The sequence below is a fragment of the Nerophis ophidion genome, linkage group LG03, assembly GCF_033978795.1.
Source record: "Nerophis ophidion isolate RoL-2023_Sa linkage group LG03, RoL_Noph_v1.0, whole genome shotgun sequence".
Classification (NCBI taxonomy): domain Eukaryota; kingdom Metazoa; phylum Chordata; class Actinopteri; order Syngnathiformes; family Syngnathidae; genus Nerophis; species Nerophis ophidion.
The window spans coordinates 36600024-36625408 of NC_084613.1; the positions used below are offsets into that span (position 1 = coordinate 36600024).

At 41.5% G+C, this 25385-nt stretch overlaps 1 protein-coding gene across 1 annotated transcript in view; it reads left to right on the forward strand.

The window, feature by feature from the left end:
• The window catches only part of kiaa1109 (KIAA1109 ortholog), a 236469-nt gene that overhangs the window by 193133 nt on the left and 17951 nt on the right, over positions 1-25385 (forward strand). Inside the window, exons 75-80 of the mRNA XM_061895057.1 lie at positions 4481-4681; positions 4761-4937; positions 5864-6001; positions 8537-8779; positions 8889-9042; positions 14556-14713. Coding sequence (XP_061751041.1) covers positions 4481-4681; positions 4761-4937; positions 5864-6001; positions 8537-8779; positions 8889-9042; positions 14556-14713 — 1071 coding nt within the window. The remainder of the gene's footprint in view (positions 1-4480; positions 4682-4760; positions 4938-5863; positions 6002-8536; positions 8780-8888; positions 9043-14555; positions 14714-25385) is intronic.

Genomic DNA, 25385 nt, shown 5'->3' on the forward strand with positions numbered 1-25385 from the left:
ATATAGGCATTGTAAGTTAATATAGCAAGTGTAAAACACTAACCTAACATCAGGCGCCTGTAGATTAACAGCAATATACCATGAGTTCTAATTACCGTATTTTCCGCACTATAAGGTGCAATTAAAAACCTAAGATTTTCTCAAAAGCTGACAGTGCGCCTTATAATCCGGTGAGCCTTAAATATGGACCAATATTGAGCCACAACAGGTCTCACAACTACGGTAAGCAGCCGCCGATTTCATTTTCCCCCGTAGGAGAAGAAGCACGCGGTGCATGCTGGGATATATGACTGTGGCAGGCTGTGCCGTTTCATTTCCATGTGTGTGTTTATGAAAAGACCCCAAAATGGCTCCTATTGAGAGACATGATTTCGGGAAAGCAGGAATTGTCACTGAACCGCTCGACAACAGCAGCGACACTGACTCCATTAACGACGTCTCGAAATAGTGCAAAGCAATAACAATATATCAAAAACTTAACGTTGCTCTAACGTTAATGTCACACAACACAACACACAACACAAACATGTAAAGCTCACTTTATTAAGTTATTCCTCATCCAGGAATCCCTCGAATTCTTCTTCAGTGTCCGGATTAAACATGCCACAAGAGGTCTCGCAACTACGGTAAGCAGCCACCGATTTAATTTTCCCCCGTAGGAGAAGAAGCGCACGGTGCATGCTGGGATATATGACTGCGGGAGTGCGGAGTTTAAACTCAAGGCGATCAGTCACACAGTGGTACACGGGAATAAAACGGCAGCCAGAGAATTTAACATTAACAGCAGCGACACTGACTCGTTTAATGACGACTTCGACGCTGCCATATTCGCCCAAATGTTTGATTCGAACACTGAAAAAGAAGAATTTTAGGGATTCGTGGATGAGGAATAACTTAATAAAGTGAGCTTTACGTGTTTATTTTGTGTGTTGTGTTGTGTGACATAATCGTTTGACCAACGTTGAGTTATTGATATATTATTGTTTTGCACTATTTCGAGTGTTACTATATTGTGATTGCACTAACGTTTGATTTACCGTAACAGTATCAGACTGTTTTTTACGTGTTATTAATTTCGGGAGTGAACAGAGTTGTCAGAACGCTGGTTTGTAATCTATTAATATAGTTTGACTGACCTATCTGACTGTTTTGTTGACATTCCCTTTAGCGCCGCTCCATCTAAAGGATGCATAACGTAACCACAGCCTCTACTGTAGCATCTATTCTATGCACCTTATAATGCGGTGTGCCTGATATATAAACAGAATATTAAAATAGGCCATTCATTGAAGGTGCGCCTTATAATCCGGTGCGCCTTATAGTGCGGAAAGTACGGTACGTGCATTGCAGTAATTATTGACCTAGTATAAAATAGGCATGGGTTACAGTTGATGAAAAAACAAATAACACATTTACCCTGAGGGATCATTGAAGTCTAATATTTCTAATACAAATAATAACTAATTAATTAATTACCTTATTATTCGGATTATAAATCGCTCCGGAGTATACGTCGCCCCGGCCGAAAATGCATAATAAAGAAGAAAGAAAAACATATATACGTCGCACTGTCGCATTTTTGGGGGAAATTTATTTGATAAAATCCAACAAAAAGAATAGACATTTGAAAGGCAATTTAAAATAAATAAAGAATAGTGAACAACAGGCTGAATAAGTGTACGTTATATGACGCATAATTAACCAACTTAGAACATGCCTGGTATGTTAACGGAACATATTATGGTAAGAGTCATTCAGGGATGGGAATTGTCCGCGGAAATCCGCCAATTTTGGCGCCGCCGATCATTTATATAATGTAATGCCAATGTGTGAAGGCACCAGATTGGCTAGCTCTAAAATCAGCTGACGACATCAACCAATGACATTGCCCGTTATAGGCGTCTGCACGTTTCGTTTGCCGACAATATCTAGTCCCTGATCCTCAATTATTGTGAGCGTTTCTGAACTCGTATTCTTATAATATTATATATTATATAATTAGTTAAAAATAGGAGAGAACAAGATGGCGCCGGTGTGCCTGGTTTGCCGCTTGCCTCTGAGCACTACTGTCTGTTTTGTGGTTATTTTGACGACCATCGATTCACTTCTAGTCGGGATCTTTCTGTGTGGAGTTTGCATGTTCTCCCCGTGAATGCGTGGGTTCCCTCCGGGTACTCCGGCTTCCTCCCACTTCCAAAGACATGCACCTGGGGATAGGTTGATTGGCAACACTAAACTGGCCCTAGTGTGTGAATGTGAGTGTGAATGTTGTCTGTCTCTCTGTGTTGGCCCTGCGATGAGGTGGCGACTTGTCCAGGGTGTACCCTGCCTTCCGCCCGATTGTAGCTGAGATAGGCGCCAGCGACCCCGAAAGGGAATAAGCGGTAGAAAATGGATGGATGGATGTATGAACGCCAAGAGTTGTTGAGGATTGGGGAGTCAGTACGGTCATGTGAACTTTACAATGCAAGAGACTCTTAATTCATTTTTCCGTGCTATTGCTAACCTACCCGAGTGCTTCCGTCGGGTGTACACGCCGCTGCCCAGGAAGCGGAAATGCCGAGGAGTGCGATCCGGCCGACTGGTAAAACTGAAAGCTTGGTTGGCACATCCTGACGCGGTGAAGATCTCTGCACTTCCCCTGGAGTACAGCGACTGTTTTGGTCGCTATTTGTCGCTTCGGCGGGACAGCGGGAGGATCCCTGCGCGCTGCGCCCTCTTCGCTCATCTCACCGGGGCTCAGGTGGCGTGTCCCTGGCTAATTTTCAGCCTCAGTGCTTATATTGCAAGGACATTGTGAACTATGGATCTCGGGGAAAGTGGCACTCTTTGACCACGCGAAATCGGCAAGGCATCTAAGTAAAGTGACTTTACGGAGAAATACATTTTCACTGTGATCTGCCTTCAAGCTGACGTCAAACATCGTCACAAATGCAGCCTCAAATCTACTATCGAAGCCTCCCACCTCCGACTCGGCTCAACTCACACCAATCTAAGACAGACGAGTCCATTCAGAGGCCCATTTTTGTCTATAATCCAAAAGTGTGCAAGATTTTGATATATGTGTAAACTTGTATACATAAATTTCATCACATTAAAAATTTTTATGAAAATATTTGCTAATAAATGTGAATTTCCTGCTTTTGGATGCAGGAAATGCATCCAAAGCTAACATAGATCTCAAAATTTTTCTGGGGGGGGCATGCCCCCAGACCCCCGTAGCAGGCGAGTGCACTATGTGCACTCTGGTGCGGCCGCAAAGCGGTGTTTTAGGATGAAAAAATTTGCAGCTGATTTTGTAAATCTTCATTCCCATCCCTGTCATTCAAATAACTATAACATATAGTTTACCAAACAATCTGTCACTCCTAATCGGTAAATCTTCTTCCTCGATGTCGCTTCTAAACAGCTCTGCCAACTCCAAAGGTATGCGCCGCTTCCTCTTGTCGTTTTCTGCTGCATATTTCACTATGTCCAGCTTGTAATCTGCAGTACATGATTTCCTTTTTCGGGCCAATTTCTGTTCAGAGCTTTTCAGTTTTTATAAGTTACCGCCAACAATGAAATGAACCATTTTAATAGCTACGGCAGTAGCATAAAGCAGTTAGCATTCCATGACCCACAATGCACTTCTGCCATGACCCTGCCCCGCCGAATTATTATTAGTTGACGTGTATGTGACAATTGCTGTCGTGTGTGTGACGATTGCTGACATTTTCTTCGTTTCTTTTGCGAATGAGATAAATAATATTAGTTGATATTTTACGGTAATGTGTTAATAATTTCACACATAAGTCGCTCCGGAGTACATGTCGCACCCCCGGCCAAACTATGACAAAAACTTCGAGTTATAGTCCGAAAAATACGGTAATGTATTATTAATATGTTTTGTTTATATTTACTAATTTGTACTGTTTTTACTTTTAATTCCTTGTAATGAATAACACTTCAACACCTCTAAAGAATGTATGTTATTTTATAAATTTTTGTTGTGAAATTAATCAAGTCATAATAATCTTGAAAATGTGGTTATTACTCAAGTTATAATTGTACAGTCAAATTACATAATCATTGCATCCCTAATTGTGTGCATGTTGTAATGCTGTCTAATTAGACAGTAATGGTAGAGCTAAAACTACATCACATGTCAACATAAACAGAGCAGTAGTCATAGAAATTATTGTTTTGAATCTTAAATTGTACGTCAACAATAGCCATCCACCATGTACAGTATGTCGACTTAAGCGGACACTCGTGATAAAACATAACAGTAAACTGGGAGTTGATGAATTGTTCCACATACGTGACTTTCACAGTTGTAGAGTATATTCTCATTGTACACCATAATCTTTCTAAAACTATTCAGTCAGTTTCTTCTGTGTGTTAGATTAATTTCTCCTACTGCCGATAGCTTTCAGATAAAAGTTAAACTATCAAATAAAATGTATTTATTTAGGTATTGCTTTCTTCCTATCGACAGCATGTCCATTACTGGGGAGTCCCAATGGCAGAAGCCGCCACAACAGCAGCCAGTCAGATCTGACTGGGCCACCATGTAACTCCTCAGGTCTCAGCTTCACTGCCTGCATGTCAGACTTCTCCCTGTATGTCTTTCATCCCTATGGCGCTGGAAAGCAAAAATCTGCTGTCACCGGGCTACCACCAGGCCCAAGCCCATTAGGTAATCAGAGTCTAAACTCATCCTATTTAACATTGTTATACATTACGTGGCTATACTTTCCATAACGTTTTTTCTGAAGGTACAGTAGATGAGGAGCCTTCGTCTGTGACAGGAAGGAAAGACTCTCTGAGTATTAACCTGGAGTTTGTTAAAGTCAGTTTGTCAAGGATGAGACGTACAGGAGGCCCCACATTTATAGAAAGCTTCATTCCTGGTAAAGGCGGAAAAATGGACACCACCCTCATCAACATCTCAGGTTCGTTGTCAGATGTATCTAAATTAAAATTTTGTTTAAATTACGGGAAAAATATGTAAGAACCTTAACTACATTTAGGAATGTAATTACTGCATTTTGCATGAAAACACTCCTACAAACATTACATACGGAACGGTTTAGTAAGTTAACAGTTTTAGTTATACTGTAAAACATACAAACTTTTTTTGGATTGATGAATAAAGAATCCATCTGAATAGAAACTCTATCGACAGCTAGACAACTGAACGGTGGAAAAAAAAGCACTAGTGGAAGGACACTGCAGCACCTGCATTGAGCGAACTCGTCCAAAAGATGGTGCAATGCCATAAACAATTTAACACCTTCTCAGCGTATTTGCTTTTTTTTTGGTTGTTTTTTGTAACTTTTTTTTTATGGCCTCAGCGAAGGAAAATACATAAATTGGCTGCACCACATTATAAGCCTCAGAGTTCAAAGTGTAGGAAAAAAAGTTGTGGCTTATAGTCCTAAATTTAAGGTACATTGCATAATTTTTCATTTCAGAAATATTTATTACCATCAGTGAAATTTCTTTACAACGATTTTGCCTTTTTCCGGCCTAACTTTGGATGAGAAATTTAAAAAAATAAATATTGTGCGACTCACGTATAGACTTCTGTTTTTTTTTTGTATAGGTTTTTCCAAAAATATAGCAGTATACAAATTGTAATTATGTTTGAATTCTATCACTTGAGTAATATATAGCCCCTGTAAATATACCATTCATAAAATGACAGCTCACTCCTATACGTTAAATGCCATGATTTTGGTAATATTGAAGAATATTGAATTAAAAATGTTAATACATATATTTTTTTCCATTTCCCAAAGCAGAGAACCTATACATTCCAGTGTTTGTAAAGTGTCCGTGTTTTTCTATTAAATGGACATGTTTGATTACTTTTCAGCTGTCTGCGATATTGGTTCGGCTTCCTTCAAATATGACATGAGGAGACTAAGTGAGATCCTGGCTTTCCCCAGAGCCTGGTACCGTCGAAGTATTGCTAGACGCCTCTTCCTTGGGGACCAGACCATAAACCAACCAGGTGACTTGTTTTCCAATCAAAACTTTTGGTCTGTGTCAAAGTCTTCAAAATTTCAGGCAAGTATGTTATTGGCTCATTTCAGAGGAGTTTGATTTGGGATTGTTTTCAGATAAATACAGCGATACCTCAAATCACGAAGACATCCAATTACAAGTAATTTGAGATACGGGCTGTCTCTCTGCTTTTTTATGCATAATTTGAGTCACAAGCCCTGCTCTCTAAACCACCAGAACTGATAATATAAGACTGGAATATACTCTTGCGTCACATAGCGTGCGTCCCCCTTCTGACGGCATTTTGGTTTGTTCATAGCTCTTCTGCTCTCTCCTAAAACGCTAATTGGCAGTGTTTTCCTGTGTGACCAATCACAGCTCTTATTGACTATCTTTCTAAGAGTTTCCATTGTGTAGTAGTGGTTGTAAACTTGTAGTAAAGAATGGTGACTGAAGTGACACCCACTTTAATGTAGGAGCTGGGACTAATCCTTTTCAAACAATTGTAATTTTTAATGTACACATTTATTTGAAACCGGAAGTGAATACGTTTGCGAAAGTTGGCTGTGCCACCTCTCAACGAGTTGAGGCAATCTCTGTAGTTTGGCGAAATAGTATTGTAGACATGGTCATAGTTGTAAATTTCCTACATTAATTGCTCATCGATTTGCTCAATTTTCAATAATGGAGGTTCTAGCTTCTTTTTTTTTTTCTTTTTTTTTTTGCTTTTGCCGGGCCTAAAACCACAAAAATTATGTAGTAACAAGCTGACTAATCAAAGCTCTGCAATATGCATTGCCACTGACACAAAGCTAGATTTTTTTTGAATATGCAGTTTGCGGGAGGGAAAAGCAAGACGGTGTCGCTTATGCAAACTTTGTGACGTGAGAGTATATTCCCAGCTTTATTGCGAAGGAGAAGCGGTCAACTAAATTAGAGAAACAAACCAATAAAATCATGTCCTACCGGTTCGCAGCGTACCCGGTGAGTCAACCCTGCCACAGCGTGATCCCGCATCACACAAACTGCAGCCAGTGTCCACGGCATGCAGCCACAAACATCCATACTGCAAACATTTATCCATGAAAATATTGAGTAACTACAGATGCTCTGTTTGACAAGTTTCAATGTGGTCTGTCTTGTCATAACACAACAAACCTGAGGGTCGGGCATACAAACAACTCTAATCTCTCCAGTCCGTCACTCAAAAAAGTCCATGTGCATTGTAAACAACAATTTTCTTTTTCCTACAGTATTGTTACACAGCGGAGAAGCAGCATGCAGAAGATACCTACAAAAGTCTGCTCCCCAATCTGAACGCTGAACAAAAAACAAAATCACATTGTCACTACTGTATTTGTTTATACATGCTACTGTAATATTTTTCAAACGATATTCTCTAACTCAATTTTCTTGTTTTTTTTAAATGCAGGTTCCATGTTAAAATGGTCCTGTGTTTGGAGGGCCAAGCATGGATTAAATTGATTTCAGAAAATTTCAATTGGCATGGCTGATTTGGAGTACAACTGTTTTAAGTTAGGAGATCTGTCTTAAACGCAATGTGCTCGTATGTTAAAGTACCACTGTAGTTGTAAAATAGAAAATAAAAATCCTGTATTATTTTAAGGGTTCATCTAATGCAGGGGTCTCAAACTCAATTTACCTGGGGGCCACTGGATGCAAAAACTGGGTGAGGCTGGGCCGCAAGAAAAGATTTCAGTGCACCTCCCGACAATCTACCGGTGCAACCATTCTCCCGAATTTGTCCCAATTTTCCCCCGGCCTACATTATTAAGGGCTGCCGTGACTGCACTGCCTTTAAAGTCCTCTACAACAGTGGTTCTCAACATTTTTTCAGTGATATACCCCCTGTAAACATTTTTTAATTCAAGTACCTAATCAGAGCAAAGCATTTTTGGTTGAAAAAAAGAGATAAGTAAAATACAGAACTATGTCATCAGTTTCTGATTTATTCAATTGTTTTCCCGAAATGTGTTTGTCATTCTTGTTTGGTGTGGGTTCACAGTCTGGCACATATTTGTAACAGTGTTAAAGTTTTTTTTACGGCCCCCCTCAGTGTGACCTGTGTAGCGGTTGATCAAATATATCTTGCAATAACTTACGTGCGTCTTGCCAGATGCAACATATAACTGGGCTTGCCCGCTGCCAGTTCAGGATGTAGGGGTGCTAAAGGCAGGGCCATTATGGCACTCCCTGAGTATTGTTGATACAGTATAGATGGACAGGGGCTTCGAGACAATTGGTGCCCTGAAATTTAGGGGTCTCCCGAGAAAATTGGGGACGTGGGCAAGTATGACGCTGTCAAGTGCCGTTCTTATTAAACTCACGGGCCACACCAACATTAAATTGTCATATCAAAGTGTGGGCCGCATAATAACGTCTGCGGCCCGTGAGCCGAATGTTTGAGACCCCTGATCTAATGCAATAATTTATTAATATCCCTTCTACCAGTCATCGCGGCATTTAACTGCTCCATTTTGGAATACTTTTTTGACACCTTTTGACCTTTACCTTAATTCAGCCTCTGGGCCCACCACCCCTGACTCGGCTGAAAACATGACTCAGCATCTGTCCCCCGAGTCCAGCCGCAAAGCTTACTGGAGAACGTGGGATGGCAGTACCGGAACACACTTCCCTCAGTCCCCCAACGTTTTCTCTGAGCACTCCAGCGGAAGCAACATGTCCCCAGGTGGCCTGGCTCACCTCAAATCCCCTCTACCAGGTCGTAGCAGGAGTGTGTCAGATTCTTCTGCACCGAGAAGAGGTGATCTCACACACCGGAACGCAAATTAACTTTTAGTTCTTAAAATGTACATATTATTCGAAACATTTTCCTTTTTCCTCTAACTCTCCCTTTGCTTATTCTCATTCAGATTCAGTGACAAAAACATCTACTCCTTCGTTCGGTAAAAATGGTAAAGCAGCAGGCCAGCAGGGGGCGCCATGGGAGACACTTGTGGTGTTTGCCATCAATTTGAAACAACTCACCGTCCAAATGAACATGAGCAACGTCATGGGAAACAACACGTATGTCATTAATAGAATAGAATGGAATAGAACTTCTCTGCACTTCTTAATGTAGATATGACATAAAATGAGAGACCGTACCTGTGTATTTATACAAAATATATGATCATGTGTCTTTAGTTAAGGTTATAGCAGACCTGCTGATCATGGCCGTAACTACCATTGAGGACAACAAGGTCTTGTGCTCTGTATTTTTTTAGGTGACAAAAGGATGATGATATCACTGACTGTAAATGTACTTTGTCTCGGACATCGTTTGCGCTGTACTGTACATCACCATGCAGTAGATCATCCTCTCCCAATATACAATCTTTGGTCATGCACAGCCCGTTACAACTCCAACAACGTTACGCAATGAAGTCCAGTTTTTCTTCAAACAATATCCGATCCAAAATGTTAGTCAGCATAATGTTAACATTAATGATTCCCGAGCGCGGCCACCGCTGCTGCTCACTGCTCCCCTCACCTCCCGGGGGCTGAACATGGGGATGGATCAAATGCAGTGGACAAATTTCACCACAATGACAATCATTGACAATGCCAATCATTGGGACTTTAACTTTTTTTTAACTTTAAATCATACTACTGTAAGTAATGTTGGTTTCACCTGAATTGATGTGAAATGCTGTTGGTATAATACTGTCTTCCTGTCAGTCAGGTGCCGCCCCGCCTGAAATGCAAAATACACGCTTCGCGTGGGGCTTTGCGATCAGTGTGGGGTGGGGGCGTGGGAATATTGCGTGAAGAAGCACATTAAGCTTAAGATCTTGGGTTTGAACCCTGATCATGGTTGAAAATGTGGTATTTTTTATAAATGTATGTTTTAATTTTGTCAAAATTGTTTAATATGCTAAACTTCAGGATAGTAGTAAAAAGGTGGACTGTTACAAAATCGCTGATTATCAAAAATGTATGATGAGTTATAGATAGCTAAAGCTCAATTAAAGCTTTTGTATTTCTAAAAAATAATTGTGTTGCTCAAGCAGATATGATTTTTATGGTGCTGGAATACCCATGATTTCAGCCTTTCAAAGTTCCTCTTGTACAACCATTTTTTGACCTCCGTATTTGTCAAATCCTAGTTACGGCCTTGCTGCCAGTATGTACCGTCATATTTTCCGGACCAAAGGGCGCACTGAATTAAAAGGCGCACTGTCGATGAGCGGGTTTAGTAAGGTCTATTTTCATACAAAAGGCACACCGGATTATAGGGCGCATAAAAGGGGTCATTTCATTATATTTTTTTCTAAATTGAAAACACTTCCTTGTGGTCTACATAACATTTAATGGTGGTTCTTTGTTCAAATTGTTGCATAGATTATGTTTTACAGATCATCTTCAAGCCGCTTTCTGACAGTCGCTTTAGGATGCGCCGTTTTGTTGGCGGTCTTATTCACGTGGCTCGCCTTCGACAGCTTCTTCTCCCCATTATCTTTGCTGTAGCGGTGTAGCGTGCAAGGACAGGAGTGGAATAAGTGTCAAAAGATGGAGCTAACTGTTTTAATGACATTTAGACTTTACTTAAATCAATAACGGAGCAGCATCTCCTCATCCGTAACAACGGCGGAAATGTGTTCTGTGAAAAAACGTCTGACCGGAACGCTCTAATAACTAAAGCTCCTTTGGTGAATTATGTAAACCCACTACACCAGTATGTTTTAGTGCTTTCATGGCGAGTTTACTGACAGTTATAAGTAAGAACTTTACACTACTTTATATTACTAATGGCAACAACAGAGGATGAATGTCCCATAACAAAAGATGGAGAAAAAGAAGAAGCTTATTGACTACGGTGTCGGCACGGATTACAGCACACTCTCCTTTCAAGCCCACATAAACAACATTACCCGGTCTGCTTACTTTCATCTACGAAACTTTAATCGACTTCGCTCATCCCTTACCCCACATACTGCTGCCATACTAGTCCATAGCCTTGTCACCTGTCGCCTGGACTACTGCAACTTTCTCCTGTTTGGTCTCCCTCACAAGTCCCTACACAAACTTAAGCTTCTCCAGAACTCTGCAGCCCGAATAATCACCAGAACCCCTTCAATCCAGCACATCACCCCTGTTCTGCAGCAACTCCACTGGCTACCCATCAGACACCGTATCCACTTTAAAATAATTCTCCTCACCTTCAAAGCTATCCATAACATCTCTCCGTCATATCTCTCTGACCTGCTCCATGTCGTCACGCCCTCACGTTCCCTAAAATTTTCTTTGCAAATCCTTTTTAACTTATACTCAATTGATTAGACTGCAAAGACAAGATATGTATTGTTCAAACTGGAAAACGTTGTCATTTTTTGCAAATATTAGCTCATTTGGAATTTGATGCCTGCAACATGTTTCAAAAAACTGGCACTGGTGGCAAAAAAGACTGATAAAATTGAGTAGTGCTCATCAAACACTTAGTTGGAACATCCCACAGGTGAACAGGCTAATTGGGAACATGTGGGTTCCATGATTGGGTATAAAAGCAGATTTCATGAAATGCTCAGTCATTCACAAACAAGGATGGGGTGAGGGTCACCACTTTGTGAACAAATGCGTGAGCAAATTGTCCAACAGTTTAAGAACAACATTTCTCAATGAGAAACAAGGATGGGGTGAGGTTTACCACTTTGTGAACACATGCGTGAGCAAATAGTCAAACAGTTTAGGAACAACACTTCTCAACGAGCTATTGCAAGGAATTACGAGATTTCATCTTCTACGGTCTGTAATATCAAAAGGTTCAAAGAGTCTGGAGAAAACACTTCACGTAAATGGCAAGGCTGAAAACCAACATTGCATGCCCTTCGATTCCTCAGGCAGTAGTGCATCAAAAAAACGACATCAGTGTGTAAAGGATATCCACATGGGCTCAGGAACACTTCAGAAAACCACTGTCAGTAACTACAGTTTGTTGCTACATCTGTAAATGAAAGTTAAAACTCTACTATGCACAGCGAAATACATTTATCAACAACACCCAGAAATGCCGCCACTTTTGCTGGGCCCGAGCTCATCTGAGATGGACTGATACAAAGTGGAAAAGTGTTCTGTGAGTCCACATTTTAAATTGTTGTTCGAAACTGTGGACGTTGTGTCCTGCAACTGTTATAGGCACAAAGTTCAAATGCCAGCATCTGTGATGTTAAGGGGGTGTATCAGTGGGCAAGGCATGGGTAACTTACACATCTGTGGAGGCACCATTAATGCTGAAAGATACAAACAGGCTTTGGAGCAACATATGTTGCCCTCCAAGCAATGTATTTTTCATGGACCCCCTTGCTTTTTTCAGCAAGACAATGAAAGCCACGTGTTACACAGTGTGGCTTCATAGTAAAAGAGTGCGGGTACGAGACTGGCCTGCCTGTAGTCCAGACCTGTCTCCCATTGAAAATGTGTGGCACAATATGAAGCCTAAAATACCACAATTGAGACCCGGACTGTTGAACAAATTAACCTGTACATCAAACAAAATTGGGAAAGAATTCCAACTGAAATACTTAAAAAATTGGTCATGTCAGTTCCCAAAGTTTACAGAGTGTTGCGCCAACTTTTTTGCAATGTGTTGCTGCCAATAAATTCTAAGTTGATTATTTTGAAAAAAAAAAACAAAAAAAAAAGTTTCTCAGTTTGAACATCAAATATCTTGTCTTTGCAGTATATTCAACTGAATAGAAGTTGAAAGGGATTTTGAAATCATTGTATTCTGTTTATATTTACGATTTACACAACGTGCCAACTTAACTGGTTTTGGGTTTTGTATGTCTTACTTTATACACATACCATTATAAAACTTACCAAAGTTGTACTAAAACATTTTGATACATTTTTGGGTGCCGTGTGTTATGTTCTATATTTTCAAAGGAACATATACAATTTGGATGTTGTTTACTTGAGTCATGTTGCATTCTAAATGTATCTCTTATATGTGACCCATCATATTGCAGTCTACTCAAAGCTGTGTGTGACTGCCATCTACTGGTCACACTTATCATTTCCCCATGTAATGTTTTAAATTATCAAAATTTAAAGACAAGAGGCTGAAATGTTAATACTAACAATAATAACACAAAGCTGTGTCTTTAAATATACATTACAGTATTGTGCCATGGTTTAGGGCCACAAATAATTGTATTGTTTTAATTCTATTTTTCACTGCAGGACACAATTAGTCCTATTACACTTAGAATATAAAACAGATTTTCACCAACAATTGTAGAGTGGCACTGGAACAAGGAAAAGCCATTCATGTTGGTGAGAATCCAGATAAAAAATAATACTGAAATGTACATTCATCTTTCGAGAAACAAGAACTAACCTGCTAACTAAAAGACAAACAGAAATACAATCCAAAATTGCTTTCTTTTCAATTTGTTTTAACATCTCAGCCTAGGGCCGGGGGATTATATGATAGTGATCGATGATCGTGGTTAATTTAATTTAAATCACTGTGATCAGTTGTCACTGCATTTTTACCTTGATCATACATGTCTGTTAGATGATACCACAGCAGTAAACAATAGGGAAGCAACAATGCTTGGTATAATCTTACACGGAACAATCTTGTGATAATTGAGATCGGATGATATGAAAAAGATAATTGTGATTGTTGTTTTTGCCATATCGCCCAGCCCTATCTCAGCTTTGGTAGAAAAGCAATTGTGGAGTGTATTGATGTTTGTTTGTCTACGCGCTTGTATTGTTGTATTTATTTAAAAAGTCACCATCATGAAATGGCCACCTTTCTACAACCATTGGTGGTAATTGGTTTTGTATTTTGGGTGTAATCTATCCGTATTGTGTGTCTCTTACACTTTACTTAATACATTGCATTGAATTACATTGCAATGTATTGTTAAGTAAAGTGTATATATGTACACAGACACTTTACAGTGCATATATATATACATATATGTACAGTACAGGTCAACCAACACCTCATTCACTGTGTTTTCTTTATTTTCATAACTATTTACATTGTAGATTGTCACTAAAGGCATCAAAACTATGTGGAGTTATTTACTTAACAAAAAAAGATGAAATAACTGAAAACATTTTTTATATTGTAGTTTCTTCAAAATAGCCACCCAAAAACTCAACATTGCTCTGATTACTGGTTTGCACACTCTTGGCATTCTCTCGATGAGCTTCAAGCAGTAATCAGAGCAAAGGGTGGCTGCCTTAGCTTCAGCTTCTTCTTCACCTGAAAGGTCAGAATAGTCATCTCTCTTTTTCCAAGTGAATTATTTAGGTCCTCAAAATATTTAACAGGTATAATACACTGGCACACTATTTATTTAACAGGACATTGTCACTGCACATCAACAGCTATTAAAATGTATTACTTTCAAAGGAAATATTAACTTGTACAAGCACAAAAAGAGGAATCATGACATATGTGACGTATTGAAGTGCGGACCTATTTCTGTGTTTATTACCGGGGATTCTTCACTCTGACAGTCATGTATGTTTCATAGAGAGCACTAGTGCATTATTCAGCAGCATTATTCCCCCTGCAGCTGGACAACCAGTGGTCTGAAGAGCCAAGGCCGTCTATCCGTGGGTAGCAACCGCGACCGAGAAATCAGCATGTCTGTCGGCCTGGGACGCTCCAAGCTGGACTCCAAGGGTGGCGTGGTGGGTGGAAACATAGATGTGAACACCCTGGAGATGGTCTGTAAGTAAACAAAAGGACACACTTTTGAAGCATTCATGTCACTTTTATCAGCATGTATACAGTTGAGAAGTGAAATCAAAACAAGTGTGCATTTCAAATAATGTTTTCAATGTATTTCTTCAAATGGGCGACACCCGTTGTAAAAGGGCCATTCTAATTCATCTGTGCCGTGCCGCAGGAAATAAAGTAAATAACAATTAAATGTAGTTAAAAAACATTTTTATTTTTTAAAAGTGTCCTGCATATTGAACTTATTGTGCGTTAAATAAATACAATTTTAAATATTTTTTAATTACTTTTAACATTAGACAAATAGAATGTATGGCATATCCCTGATTCTTATAATTAGACTTACACATAAAATGTAAAAATAAAAATCCTTCAAAAATATTTTTTTCATTATTAGTTGTCTCGGCTATACTGGTGAAATTTACTGTCTGCATTAAAGGTCTGTTGGTTTATTGTCTTAAAGGGGACCCACTATACAAAACCAACTTTTCTTACCTATTGGTTGGTACCTGTTTTTGTGTATATAAGCTCAACATAAGTTCCAAAAAGTTGAAATCAAACCAAGGAGTCATGGCGAAGATATTTATTTAGGCAATCTTTTCTTCTTTCATAGTTGCTCGAGCCGTTTTGAATTTGAGAGTTTTGTTACGTCATTTGTCTTAGTGGATATCGGCATATATGGTAGAGGTTTACCTGAATAACTTTGCTCAAGTTCGCTGTTGTAGTTACAAAGCTCCCTCTTTTTCTTTATCATCTTGTTGTGGGACAGATTGGTTCGTACATGCAAATGCATCCTCCGCTGTTGCGATTTCTAATACAGAGTAGCTAAAATTTGTCTGTAAACTCCATATGGAAGGGCTAAAACTACAACATGGCTGACGGGGAAAGGACACAGTCGAAGTGTAACCCTGTAAATAGGGTTACACAAAACGCATCCTGAAGAGACAGTCAGAAGAGCTTGAAAACAGTCTTTAACAAAATTGAGACCAAAGCACTAATAAAGTGTTTTAAATGTCAGAATAAATCATACTATGACTTTAAAAAAAACAGTTTAGTTGTATTTCGTACTTAAATTGCGTTTCTAAATTTTCAGTCAGTCCTTTTACCAGTGATGAGTAAATGATGCCGCTGAATTGACACTGTACTGTCACTGTGTTAGTTTGCTTGCTTACACATTCAGAAATAAGCGGCATAGCCTCGCTAGTGAGACTCACATCGCAGTTGACATTAGCGTGAGAAAAGTTGATTGCAAAGCCTAATATCCTAGTGTGTGAACATTTCAGCTTCAAATTGAATGAGCAAGATGAGCCCATCAACACAAATGAACGAGCCACGATGGAAGATAATGGCAACAAAAAAAAAAAAACAATCAACTTAGTTTTTTATAACTATGGAAAAAAACTCCACTTCCCTTGCACGTTTATTATTCGAGACTTTTATTTCATTTGTTGAGTGTGTAATTTTTTAATTAGTGCATACTCAGCACAAAATCCCCATGCTTACTATGTTTTCTTATGTGAGAGAACATGGTAAAGGCGCATTAAAATAATATATTTAAGTTTTATTTATAGTCTGTTATATGCTACTTGTTTCCAAATACACAGGACAAGATGTTAAAATCCAGATTGCCACCTCCTACCTCCCGTGTTGAAGACTTAAAGACACTGAGTTATTATCTATGTTGCTGGAGGCTGGGCAGACGCATCATTAGGGTTTTCAAGTGTGCTCCTACTTTCATGGACGTTTCGCTGACTGGGCCCACGACGCCTCAAGTAGATTCAGCAGTGCATTCTGGCATCCCAGAAGCACCCCCTCTGCATCTGACCAGCCTCAGCATGAGTATTGATTTATTTTGGTGACTAGTTGGGGTCTTTCCTCCTTAGCCAGAGCCACTGGCTGCTCCGCTCTGCCACCCGCGATGTTTCCTTTATGGCCTGACGTAGAGCTTGAATGTCAACTCCCAGGTCCCTTATAAGCCCTATTGTTGATGTTGCCACAAAGCCCCAACACCCCACTTCTACTGGGCAGAGTCGTGTTTTCCAGCCTCGCCGTTCAGCCTCTGCAGCGATCTCTGCAGCGATCTCCGCTCAAAAGTTTCCTCCACCGCATCCTCCCAAGGGACTACGAGTTCAACGATGTGCTGGTAGTTGGACCACAAGACAGCTGTCCCAACCTGGGCCTTGATGGTGTCTTCCGTTGCCTTCGTTCCCCCTCTCTAACAAAGACAACTGGCATATTCATGTTGGGTGTCCTTGGTGGCAAGGAGTTGTTGCTTTTTCTCCTGCTTTCCAGGGTTGCTGCCCTGGTGAGGAAGATACCATACATGGTTAGTGGCCACATGAGGCGGGGTAGTAACCCGAACTGGAGGCACCAGATTTTCAGCTTGCCAGGAAGCATAGATCTGTCAATGTTCTTCAGACCTTTGGTGACTTCTTGCCTTAGCTTGTCTGCTTGCTCAGTGTCCTTCAGATTTGAGTCATAACAACTTCCCAGGCTCTTAATTGGCTTCTCTGACACATTTGGAATGGGTTCTTCACCAATGAGAAACCTTTGTTCTGTCAGTTTGCCTTTGATGATGGAGATGCTTCTTGATTTTGAGGCCTTGAATTTCATTCTGGCCCCATGAAGCTTCCCTAGTAGGCACCTGGTGCAGGGTCCTGTAGTTGTAATGGTTGCCATGTCATCCATATAGGCCCTAAGAAGAGGTAGGCGAATTCCGGAACTCAACTGTTTGCCACCCACTACCCACTTGGATGCTCGCATAATGACTTCCATTGCCAACAAGGAGATGGTACACCCTGCCATTATTCCAACCTCCATATGGTGCCAAGTGGTGGTGGAGTCTGGCGTGGTAAAATAGAGCTGCAGATCTTCAAAGTATGCCTTGACAAGGTTGGTGATGGTCTCTGGTATCCTGAAGAAGTCAAAGGATGCCCAGAGGAAACTGTGGGACAGAACCAAATGCATTGGCAAGGTCTAGGAAGATGATGTGGAGACCTGCTCTCTTTCTTCGCAGCCTGGATTTTAATGCCAGATCATGCTTCTGTGTTCGAGGCATCCGGAGAACCCTGACATTTCTGCTTTTTGGACTGAGCTATCCACAAATCTGTTCTTGTCCAGGTAGTAGGTCATTTTCTGGGCAACTATGCTGAAGAAAATCTTACCCTCGACATTGAGGAGGCTAATGGGGCGGAACTGGCTGATACCTGTAGATTCCTTATCCTTGGGAATCAAGACTCCTCCGGCCCTACGCCATGCTTTGGGTATGATTCCCTTCTCTCAAGCCACCCTCATTAGCCGCCACAGGAAGCGAAGTACATCAGGGGCACTCTTGTAGAGTCGATACGGAACTCCGTTTGGCCCTAAGGCTGATGATGCTCTTGCCCGCTTTACTGCTTTCTCCACTTCACTCCACTTTTGGGGGCTAATGTCCATCTGGTGTTGTGGTTGTTCAATTTGTGGGATGTCCGATGAAATAGGTGTCTGCACGTTTCTTCTTGTCATCCACAAACATTTCTTCCAGATGTTTCTCCAGCTCCTGCTTAGAGGTTTTTAGGTTTCCCCTCTTTTCACCAATTTAAAGGGGTCCTTGAAAAAACTTGATCTTGCACGTTCTTTCTTTTTCTGCTGTTTTCGCAGGTTTTCTGCTCGTCTCAGGGTTGTTAACCGGCTTTTGAGGGTTCCCTGGAGATTGTTAATGCTTTCTTTCTCACAGTCTGAAACCTTCCTCCACTTCTTAAGTTGTGTTCTCTCCCGAATCAGGCATTCTATATCTCCTGCTGCCGTCTGGACTTGCATTGTTGTGCCGTTTTGACTCTTGCTCCATATCGTTCTGCCCCATAGTTGTAGGTGATGTCTCCCATCTTGTCAAGCTTTCTTTCGACTGTGCCCTTTAGCCCATATAAGATGCTAATTAGGTCTGAGTTTATGATTGACCATTCTTTCTTTTCGGAGGCTCCGGGCCATTTCACCCGAAGTTTTCTCCGCTGATCTTCTTTTCCTTGGCTGGATGGGCTCTGCACCTTCTTGTGCATCTGTCAATATGCTTGAGTTTCGTTCCTCAGGGCGGCTGATATCCTGTAATCTTTGGTGAGACTCCTGTTGCTGGACTTCATTCGACTGATTTGATTGACTTCTCAAGAAGTACTTATCAATGCGAGATCCCTGTTTTCCTTCTCTCACGCAGCCTTTCTTTCTTTGATGTATTTTCAAGCCCCGTGAAGATGTTATTTTCTTCCAACCACAAGAGCAGACCTGGAGCCTTTTCTCCAATTTTGATGATAATGCTATGCCTAGTTTTTGTTCAGTGCTAGTCTTCCTCGTAGTCATTTCCGTACCTGGGTCTAAAACCATGGTATCTGTCGATGAGTCATTTTCCACCCCCGCTCTCGCAGACTAGTGGTGTTCTCTCTTTAGTTGTGTCTGTAGCAATTGGTGGGTGTCTCCAAAATACTTATTGGATCCTGCCGACATGGGTAGCGAGCCCATGCCTGCCCCGGTGGGGTCTATTTCCTCCTGTCAGCAGTCTTTCCAGCAGTCACATGGTCTTTCCCTCGTTGTCAACCACTCTATTCACAGCAGTCACTAGATGACTTCAGGGTGAATGTTTCCAAATAAACAGGACAAGATGTTAAAATCCAGAGTGCCACCTCCTACCTCCAGTGTTGAAAACTTAAAGACACTGACTTATTATCTATGCATACCGGACCTTTTTCCGCTCAAAAGCTTCCTCCACCGCATCTTCCCAAGGGCCTGTGAGTTCAACGAAGTACACAATGGGTTGGGAGTTGGACCGCAGGACTAGGTCAGGCCGCAAGTTGCTACTACTAAATCAATTGCATCCATTTTCTACCGCATTGTATTGATATAAATTAAAAAGCAGAATAGAAAAGTTATTTTAGACTACCTCGATGCATTGTTGTCCCACATTGTCTCACACAAACATAGTCTTTGTCCCATATCTGATGAAATGGGATCTGGTCACCCTTAGTATTTGTTTTATTTTATTTCATTATTTTTTCAAATAATTCTGCAAAAATGCATTTGAAATGCACAACTCTGGTCAATGAGCCAAACATGAAAATAAGAACATTTACCTTATTTGGCACTATAGGATCAAAATTATCTCAAACTGCGGAATTTTTCCTTTTTCTTTGTGCGATTTAGATCTATTATAGAGACAAAAACTGATGTCTAATGCGCCATGCCACTCTTCCAACTTTATTTAATACGCGCTGCTACTTCATTATCGTTTGACCCATCACTATCTGTTAAAACACGTGAAAATCTTCAACAAGTCACTTTATCCACAAGATGCACCATTCAGATTCTTAGCAGCCTATGGGAAAGCCAAAAGTAAATTTCAGCAGTCATGTGTACCTAAATCTTTGTTGACATTATTTATACATTTTTTTAATTATAATTATTTTCTTCACTGTAATTTGCTTAATGTCGACCTTCTATCAGCATTCATGCCATGTGTCTGTATTTGATGTAATTGCTCATTCAATTCTAAAAACTCCGGTTGCTTTCAGTCCTGTTACTGAAAAGGGAACTGCAAGTTTTTAGGGACCGAATGTCCCTTTGGGACCGAGGACCCTATTGTATTTCTAAGGTTTTATTATTATTATTATTATTTATTATTATTACTATTATTATTCCGCCGCCTCTTTGACCCCCTTAACATGTTTCAAAACTCACCAAATTTTACACACACATCAGGACTAGCAAAAATTGCCATCTAATAAAACAACCAAACCCCAAAATTCAAAATTGCGCTCTAACACCCCCTAGGAAAAACACAGACAAAACTGCTTGTTAGGAATGTCGTAGAGACATGAAACAAAAACCTCTATGTAGGTCTGACTTAGACCTACATTTCATAAAATGATATCCTTCTGCAAAAATCAACAGGAAGTTGGCAAACACCCCTTCAAAACAAAAGTTTATTAAAAAATGTAATTTTTGCCTCCTTGAGCTTTAATTTGACCCCCTTAATATGCTTCAAAACTCACCAAACTCAACACACACATCAGGACTGGCGAAAATTGCGATCTATTAAAAAAAACAAAAACCCGAAACTTAAAATTGCGCTTTAGCGCCCCCTAAGAATAAAACACAGACAAAACTGCTCTTGGGAAGAAAATACAGACAAAACTGCTTGTAACTTCCGATAGGAATGTCGTAGAGACATGAAACAAAAACTTCTATGTGGGTCTCACTTAGACATTGACATCCTTCAGCAAAAATCAACAGGAAGTTGGCAATTACCCCTTCAAAACAAAAGTTTTGTAAAAACCTGTCACCTTTTTTCAAACATTATCTCCTCTGACCGCGTTTGTCATGTCGGCTTCAAACTCGCACAGGAAAGAGATTGAACCCTTCTGATTAAAAGTTGCGCAAAGAGTTTTTCTAACTGCTCCGGTTTTGATTTTACGAGCCTTCAAAGAACTGCTACGCTGATGCTGCTGCGCTGCTGCCGTCTCAAGATGGCCGCTTAAAAGCAGGAAGCACCAGCGTGACCACACAATGCAGAGAAGGTAAGGACTGTGCGGGTAAAGATATGTTGACTGGGTGAAAGAAGGAGGCACCAGTTTGACTCCAAGATACAGAGAAGGTAGGTATGTGCAGGTAAAGATATGTTGTCTTGGTGATGGCAGGAAGCACCAGCATGTATGGGTGAATAAAAAAAAGCACCAGTGTGACCCCAGGATGCAGGGAAGGTAGGTAATTTGCAGGTAAAGATATGCTGAATGGGTAAAGGCAGGAAACACTAGCAAAAGTTGGTCCCGTCCATCGCTGCTTGCAGCTTTAATTATTGTTATTTTTTTAGTTTTATTTTGCCCATTGTTCACAATCATTATGAGAGACAAGAACACCTTTTTTTTTTTTTTTTTAATCCTAAAGATGCTAAAACATGCTAGCAAAATGTGGCTAATGGGAGTCACCATTAAAGCCCTCTAAAACATCTTCAAAACCCACCATCAACATGTTTTTATATACACTGCAAGGTTATATTTAATGTATTAACAGACAAATTCATAGCAATAGGTAATATTTTAAATATTTACCGTATTTTGGTTATTTTATGCATTACTGGAACTTCTTTCCACAGCGTATTTATTTCCCTTTCCATAGCAACACACTTCCGTCAGCAAATATGTGTTCCTACTTTCAGAAACAAAGGTGAGTGTGTTGTAATCAATGCAGACTAACTAACAATGAAGACGACGATTCTTGGACAAATGAAGATTCACATCCTTATCTTTTTGAACCTTAATATACGGTGGATAAACTGTTGGTTATAAAAGTGAGCACGTACAAAGGATGAAACATTGGAGCGAACGGAGGTCGGCTTGACTTGACAGTGTAAATGTGGAACTTAGAGCCAAGTTTTGCCGACATATATGGTGTGCTTACCTAAAGTTAACTTGAAAAAATGTTCCCATCCAGCTGGACCAAACAGACAAGTGGGTCACTACAACATTGATCATGATAGATTCAGCACACATTGCTTGTTATTGCAACTTCGTACACTGTCGAGCAAGCTCTCCCGTCCAAAGGCAAAACCTTCTAACTCCCTTCTAGCTGATTTTGAGAAAACAAAGGAAAAGCAATCTATCTTGATGCTGTCTTACAAAGATCTACAAAGTCATCAAACGTATATATGTTTGCTTGAGCTTTCATTTTCTTGCCGATTGAGCCATGGATTGAATCTGCTCTCATGAACGTGTGCCCTTTCTCCAGATATTTTATTACAATCTCGGGTGGGCCCCATTCTGGATTTGCACATTGGGCAAGAGCCGTGTACAGCGTCCAGTTTTTATTTTGACCTCTACAGTTATCTGCCCAAAAGTGTATGCAAGGGAAACAATCAAGAACAATACATTTAATGAAGGTGCTTGCAACGTCCTGGGCCAATCTTCCAAATATCCCCCCGTGCCATAATATCACATAATCAGGTTGACCGTCGGCCCCCATTCGTGCAAATGTCTCATTAAAGACAATAAGGCGACTGACAAAGAAGCTCCGATTGGTCCCTTGAGATACTAAGTTTTTCTGTTGTATCTACACGGTTATGTGGTAGTTGCTAGGTCCTGCCCTGCGCATAACAGCTTACTTACGAAACAAATTACAATATCGCATACACTAATGTAAAGCATATCACCGAGGAACTCCAAAATTATCAGCTCAGTTTTGACCACAATTGAGTTACTGGGTTTTGCCTTTCGACGGAGAGCTGTGTACAAACAAACCAAGTGAAATGTGGGCTAATGATTCACAGATAATGTAATATGATTTTTCATGTTTTTCAGTCAGTACAGATTGATGTCTCTTCTCATTGTATTGTGCATTAAAAACTCAAAAGCCATTCAGAAAAAAGCCATCTAATCTTTCCATAGCTAGCTCACCTCTTGCCGTAGCTTTTAGCTAACAAAAAAGTGTTCTTATCTGTACTGTAAAGTTCAAATTTGAATGACAATAAAGGAAGTCTAAGTCTAAATTACGTAATGTTGGCAGTTTATGAATACACTTTAAGGTGATTTAGAGGCAAAATGGATAGCCCCCATTAGCTGCATTGCCATCCACCAAGAACGGACGGATTTTAACAAATTCCATCCATCCATCTTCTTCCGCTTATCCGAGGTCTGGTCGTAGGGAAGCCCAGACTTCCCTCTCCCCAGCCACTTCGTCTAGCTCTTCCCGGGGAATCCCAAAGCGTTCCCTGGCCAGCCGGGAGACATAGTCTTCCCAACATGTCCTGGGTCTTCCCCGTGGCCTCCTACCGGTTGGACGTGCCCTAAACACTTCCCTAGGGAGGCGTTCGGGTGGCATCCTGACCAGATGCCCGAACCACCTCATCTGGCTCCTCTCGATGTGGAGGAGAAGCGGCTTAACTTAGAGTTCTTCCTGGATGACAGAGCTTCTCACCCTATCTCTAAGGGAGAGCCCCGCCACACGGCTGAGGAAGCTCATTTCGGCCGCTTGTACCCGTGATCTTATCCTTTCGGTCATGACTCAAAGCTCACGACCATAGGTGAGGATGGGAACGTAGATCGACCGGTAAATTGAGAGCTTTGCCTTCCGGCTCAGCTCCTTCTTCACCACAATGGATCGGTACAACGTTTGCATTACTGAAGACGCCGCACCAACCCGCCTGTCGATCTCACGATACACTGACAAAGGACAGCCTTGGCGGAGTCCAACCCTCACTGGAAATGTGTTCAAATTACTGCCGGCAATGCGGACCAAGCTCTGACACTGATCGTACAGGGAGCGGACCGCCACAATAAGACAGTCCGATACCCCATACTCTCTGAGCACTCACCAAAGGAATTCCCAAGGGACACGGTCGAATGCATTCTCCAAGTCCACAAAGCACACGTAGACTGGTTGGGCAAACTCTAATGCACCCTCAAGAACCCTGCCAAGAGGATAGAGCTGGTCCACAGTTCCACGACCAGGACGAAAACCACACTGTTCCTCTTGAATCCGAGGTTCGACTATCCGGCGTAGCCTCCTCTCCAGTACACCTGAATAAACCTTACCGGGAAGGCTGAGGAGTGTGATCCTACGATAGTTGGAACACACCCTCCGGTCCCCCTTCTTAGAGAGAGGAACCACCACCCCGGTCTGCCAATCCAGAGGTACCGTCCCGATGTCCGCGCAATGCTGCAGAGTCTTGTCAACCAAGACAACCCCACAGCATCCAGAGCCTTAAGGAACTGCGGGCGAATCTCATCCACCCCTGGGGCCTTGCCACCGAGGAGCTTTTTAACTACCTTAGAAACCTCAGCCCCAGAAATTGGAGAGCCCACCACAGAATCCCCAGGCACTGCTTCCTCATAGGAAGACGTGTTGGTGGGATTGAGGAGGTCTTTGAATTATTCCTTCCACCTAGCCACAACATCCGCAGTTGAGGTCAGCAGATCACCATCCGCACCATACACGGTGTTGATAGTACACTGCTTCCCCTTCCTGAGGCGGCGGATGGTGGTCCAGAATTGTTTCGAAGCCGTCCGGAAGTCGTTTTCCGAGGCTTCCCCGAACCCCTCCCATGTCCGAGTTTTTGCCTCCGCGACCGCTGAAGCTGCACACCGCTTGGCCTGTCGGTACCTGTCCACTGCCTCTGGAGTCCTATGAGCCAAAAGAACCCGATAGGACTCCTTCTTCAGCTTGACGGCATCCCTCACCGCTGGTGTCCACCAACGGGTTTTAGGATTACCGCCCCGACAGGCACCAACTACCTTGCGGCTACAGCTCCAATCAGCCGCCTCGACAATAGAGGTGCGTAACATGGTCCACTCGGACCCAATGTCCAGCACCTCCCTCGTGACATGTTCAAAGTTCTTCCAGAGATGGGAATTGAAACTTTCTCTCACAGGAGACTCTGCCAGACGTTCCCAGCAGACCCTCACAATGTGTTTGGGCCTGCCAGGTCTGTCCGGCATCCTGCCCCACCATCGTAGCCAACTCACCACCAGGTGGTGAACGGTAGAAAGCTCCGTCCGCTCTTCACCCGAGTGTCCAAAACATGAGGCCGCGAATCCGATGACACAACTACAAAGTCGATCATGGAACTGCGGCCTAGGGTGTCCGGTGCCAAGTGCACATATAGACACCCTTATGTCTGAACATGGTATTTGTTATGGACAAACTGTGA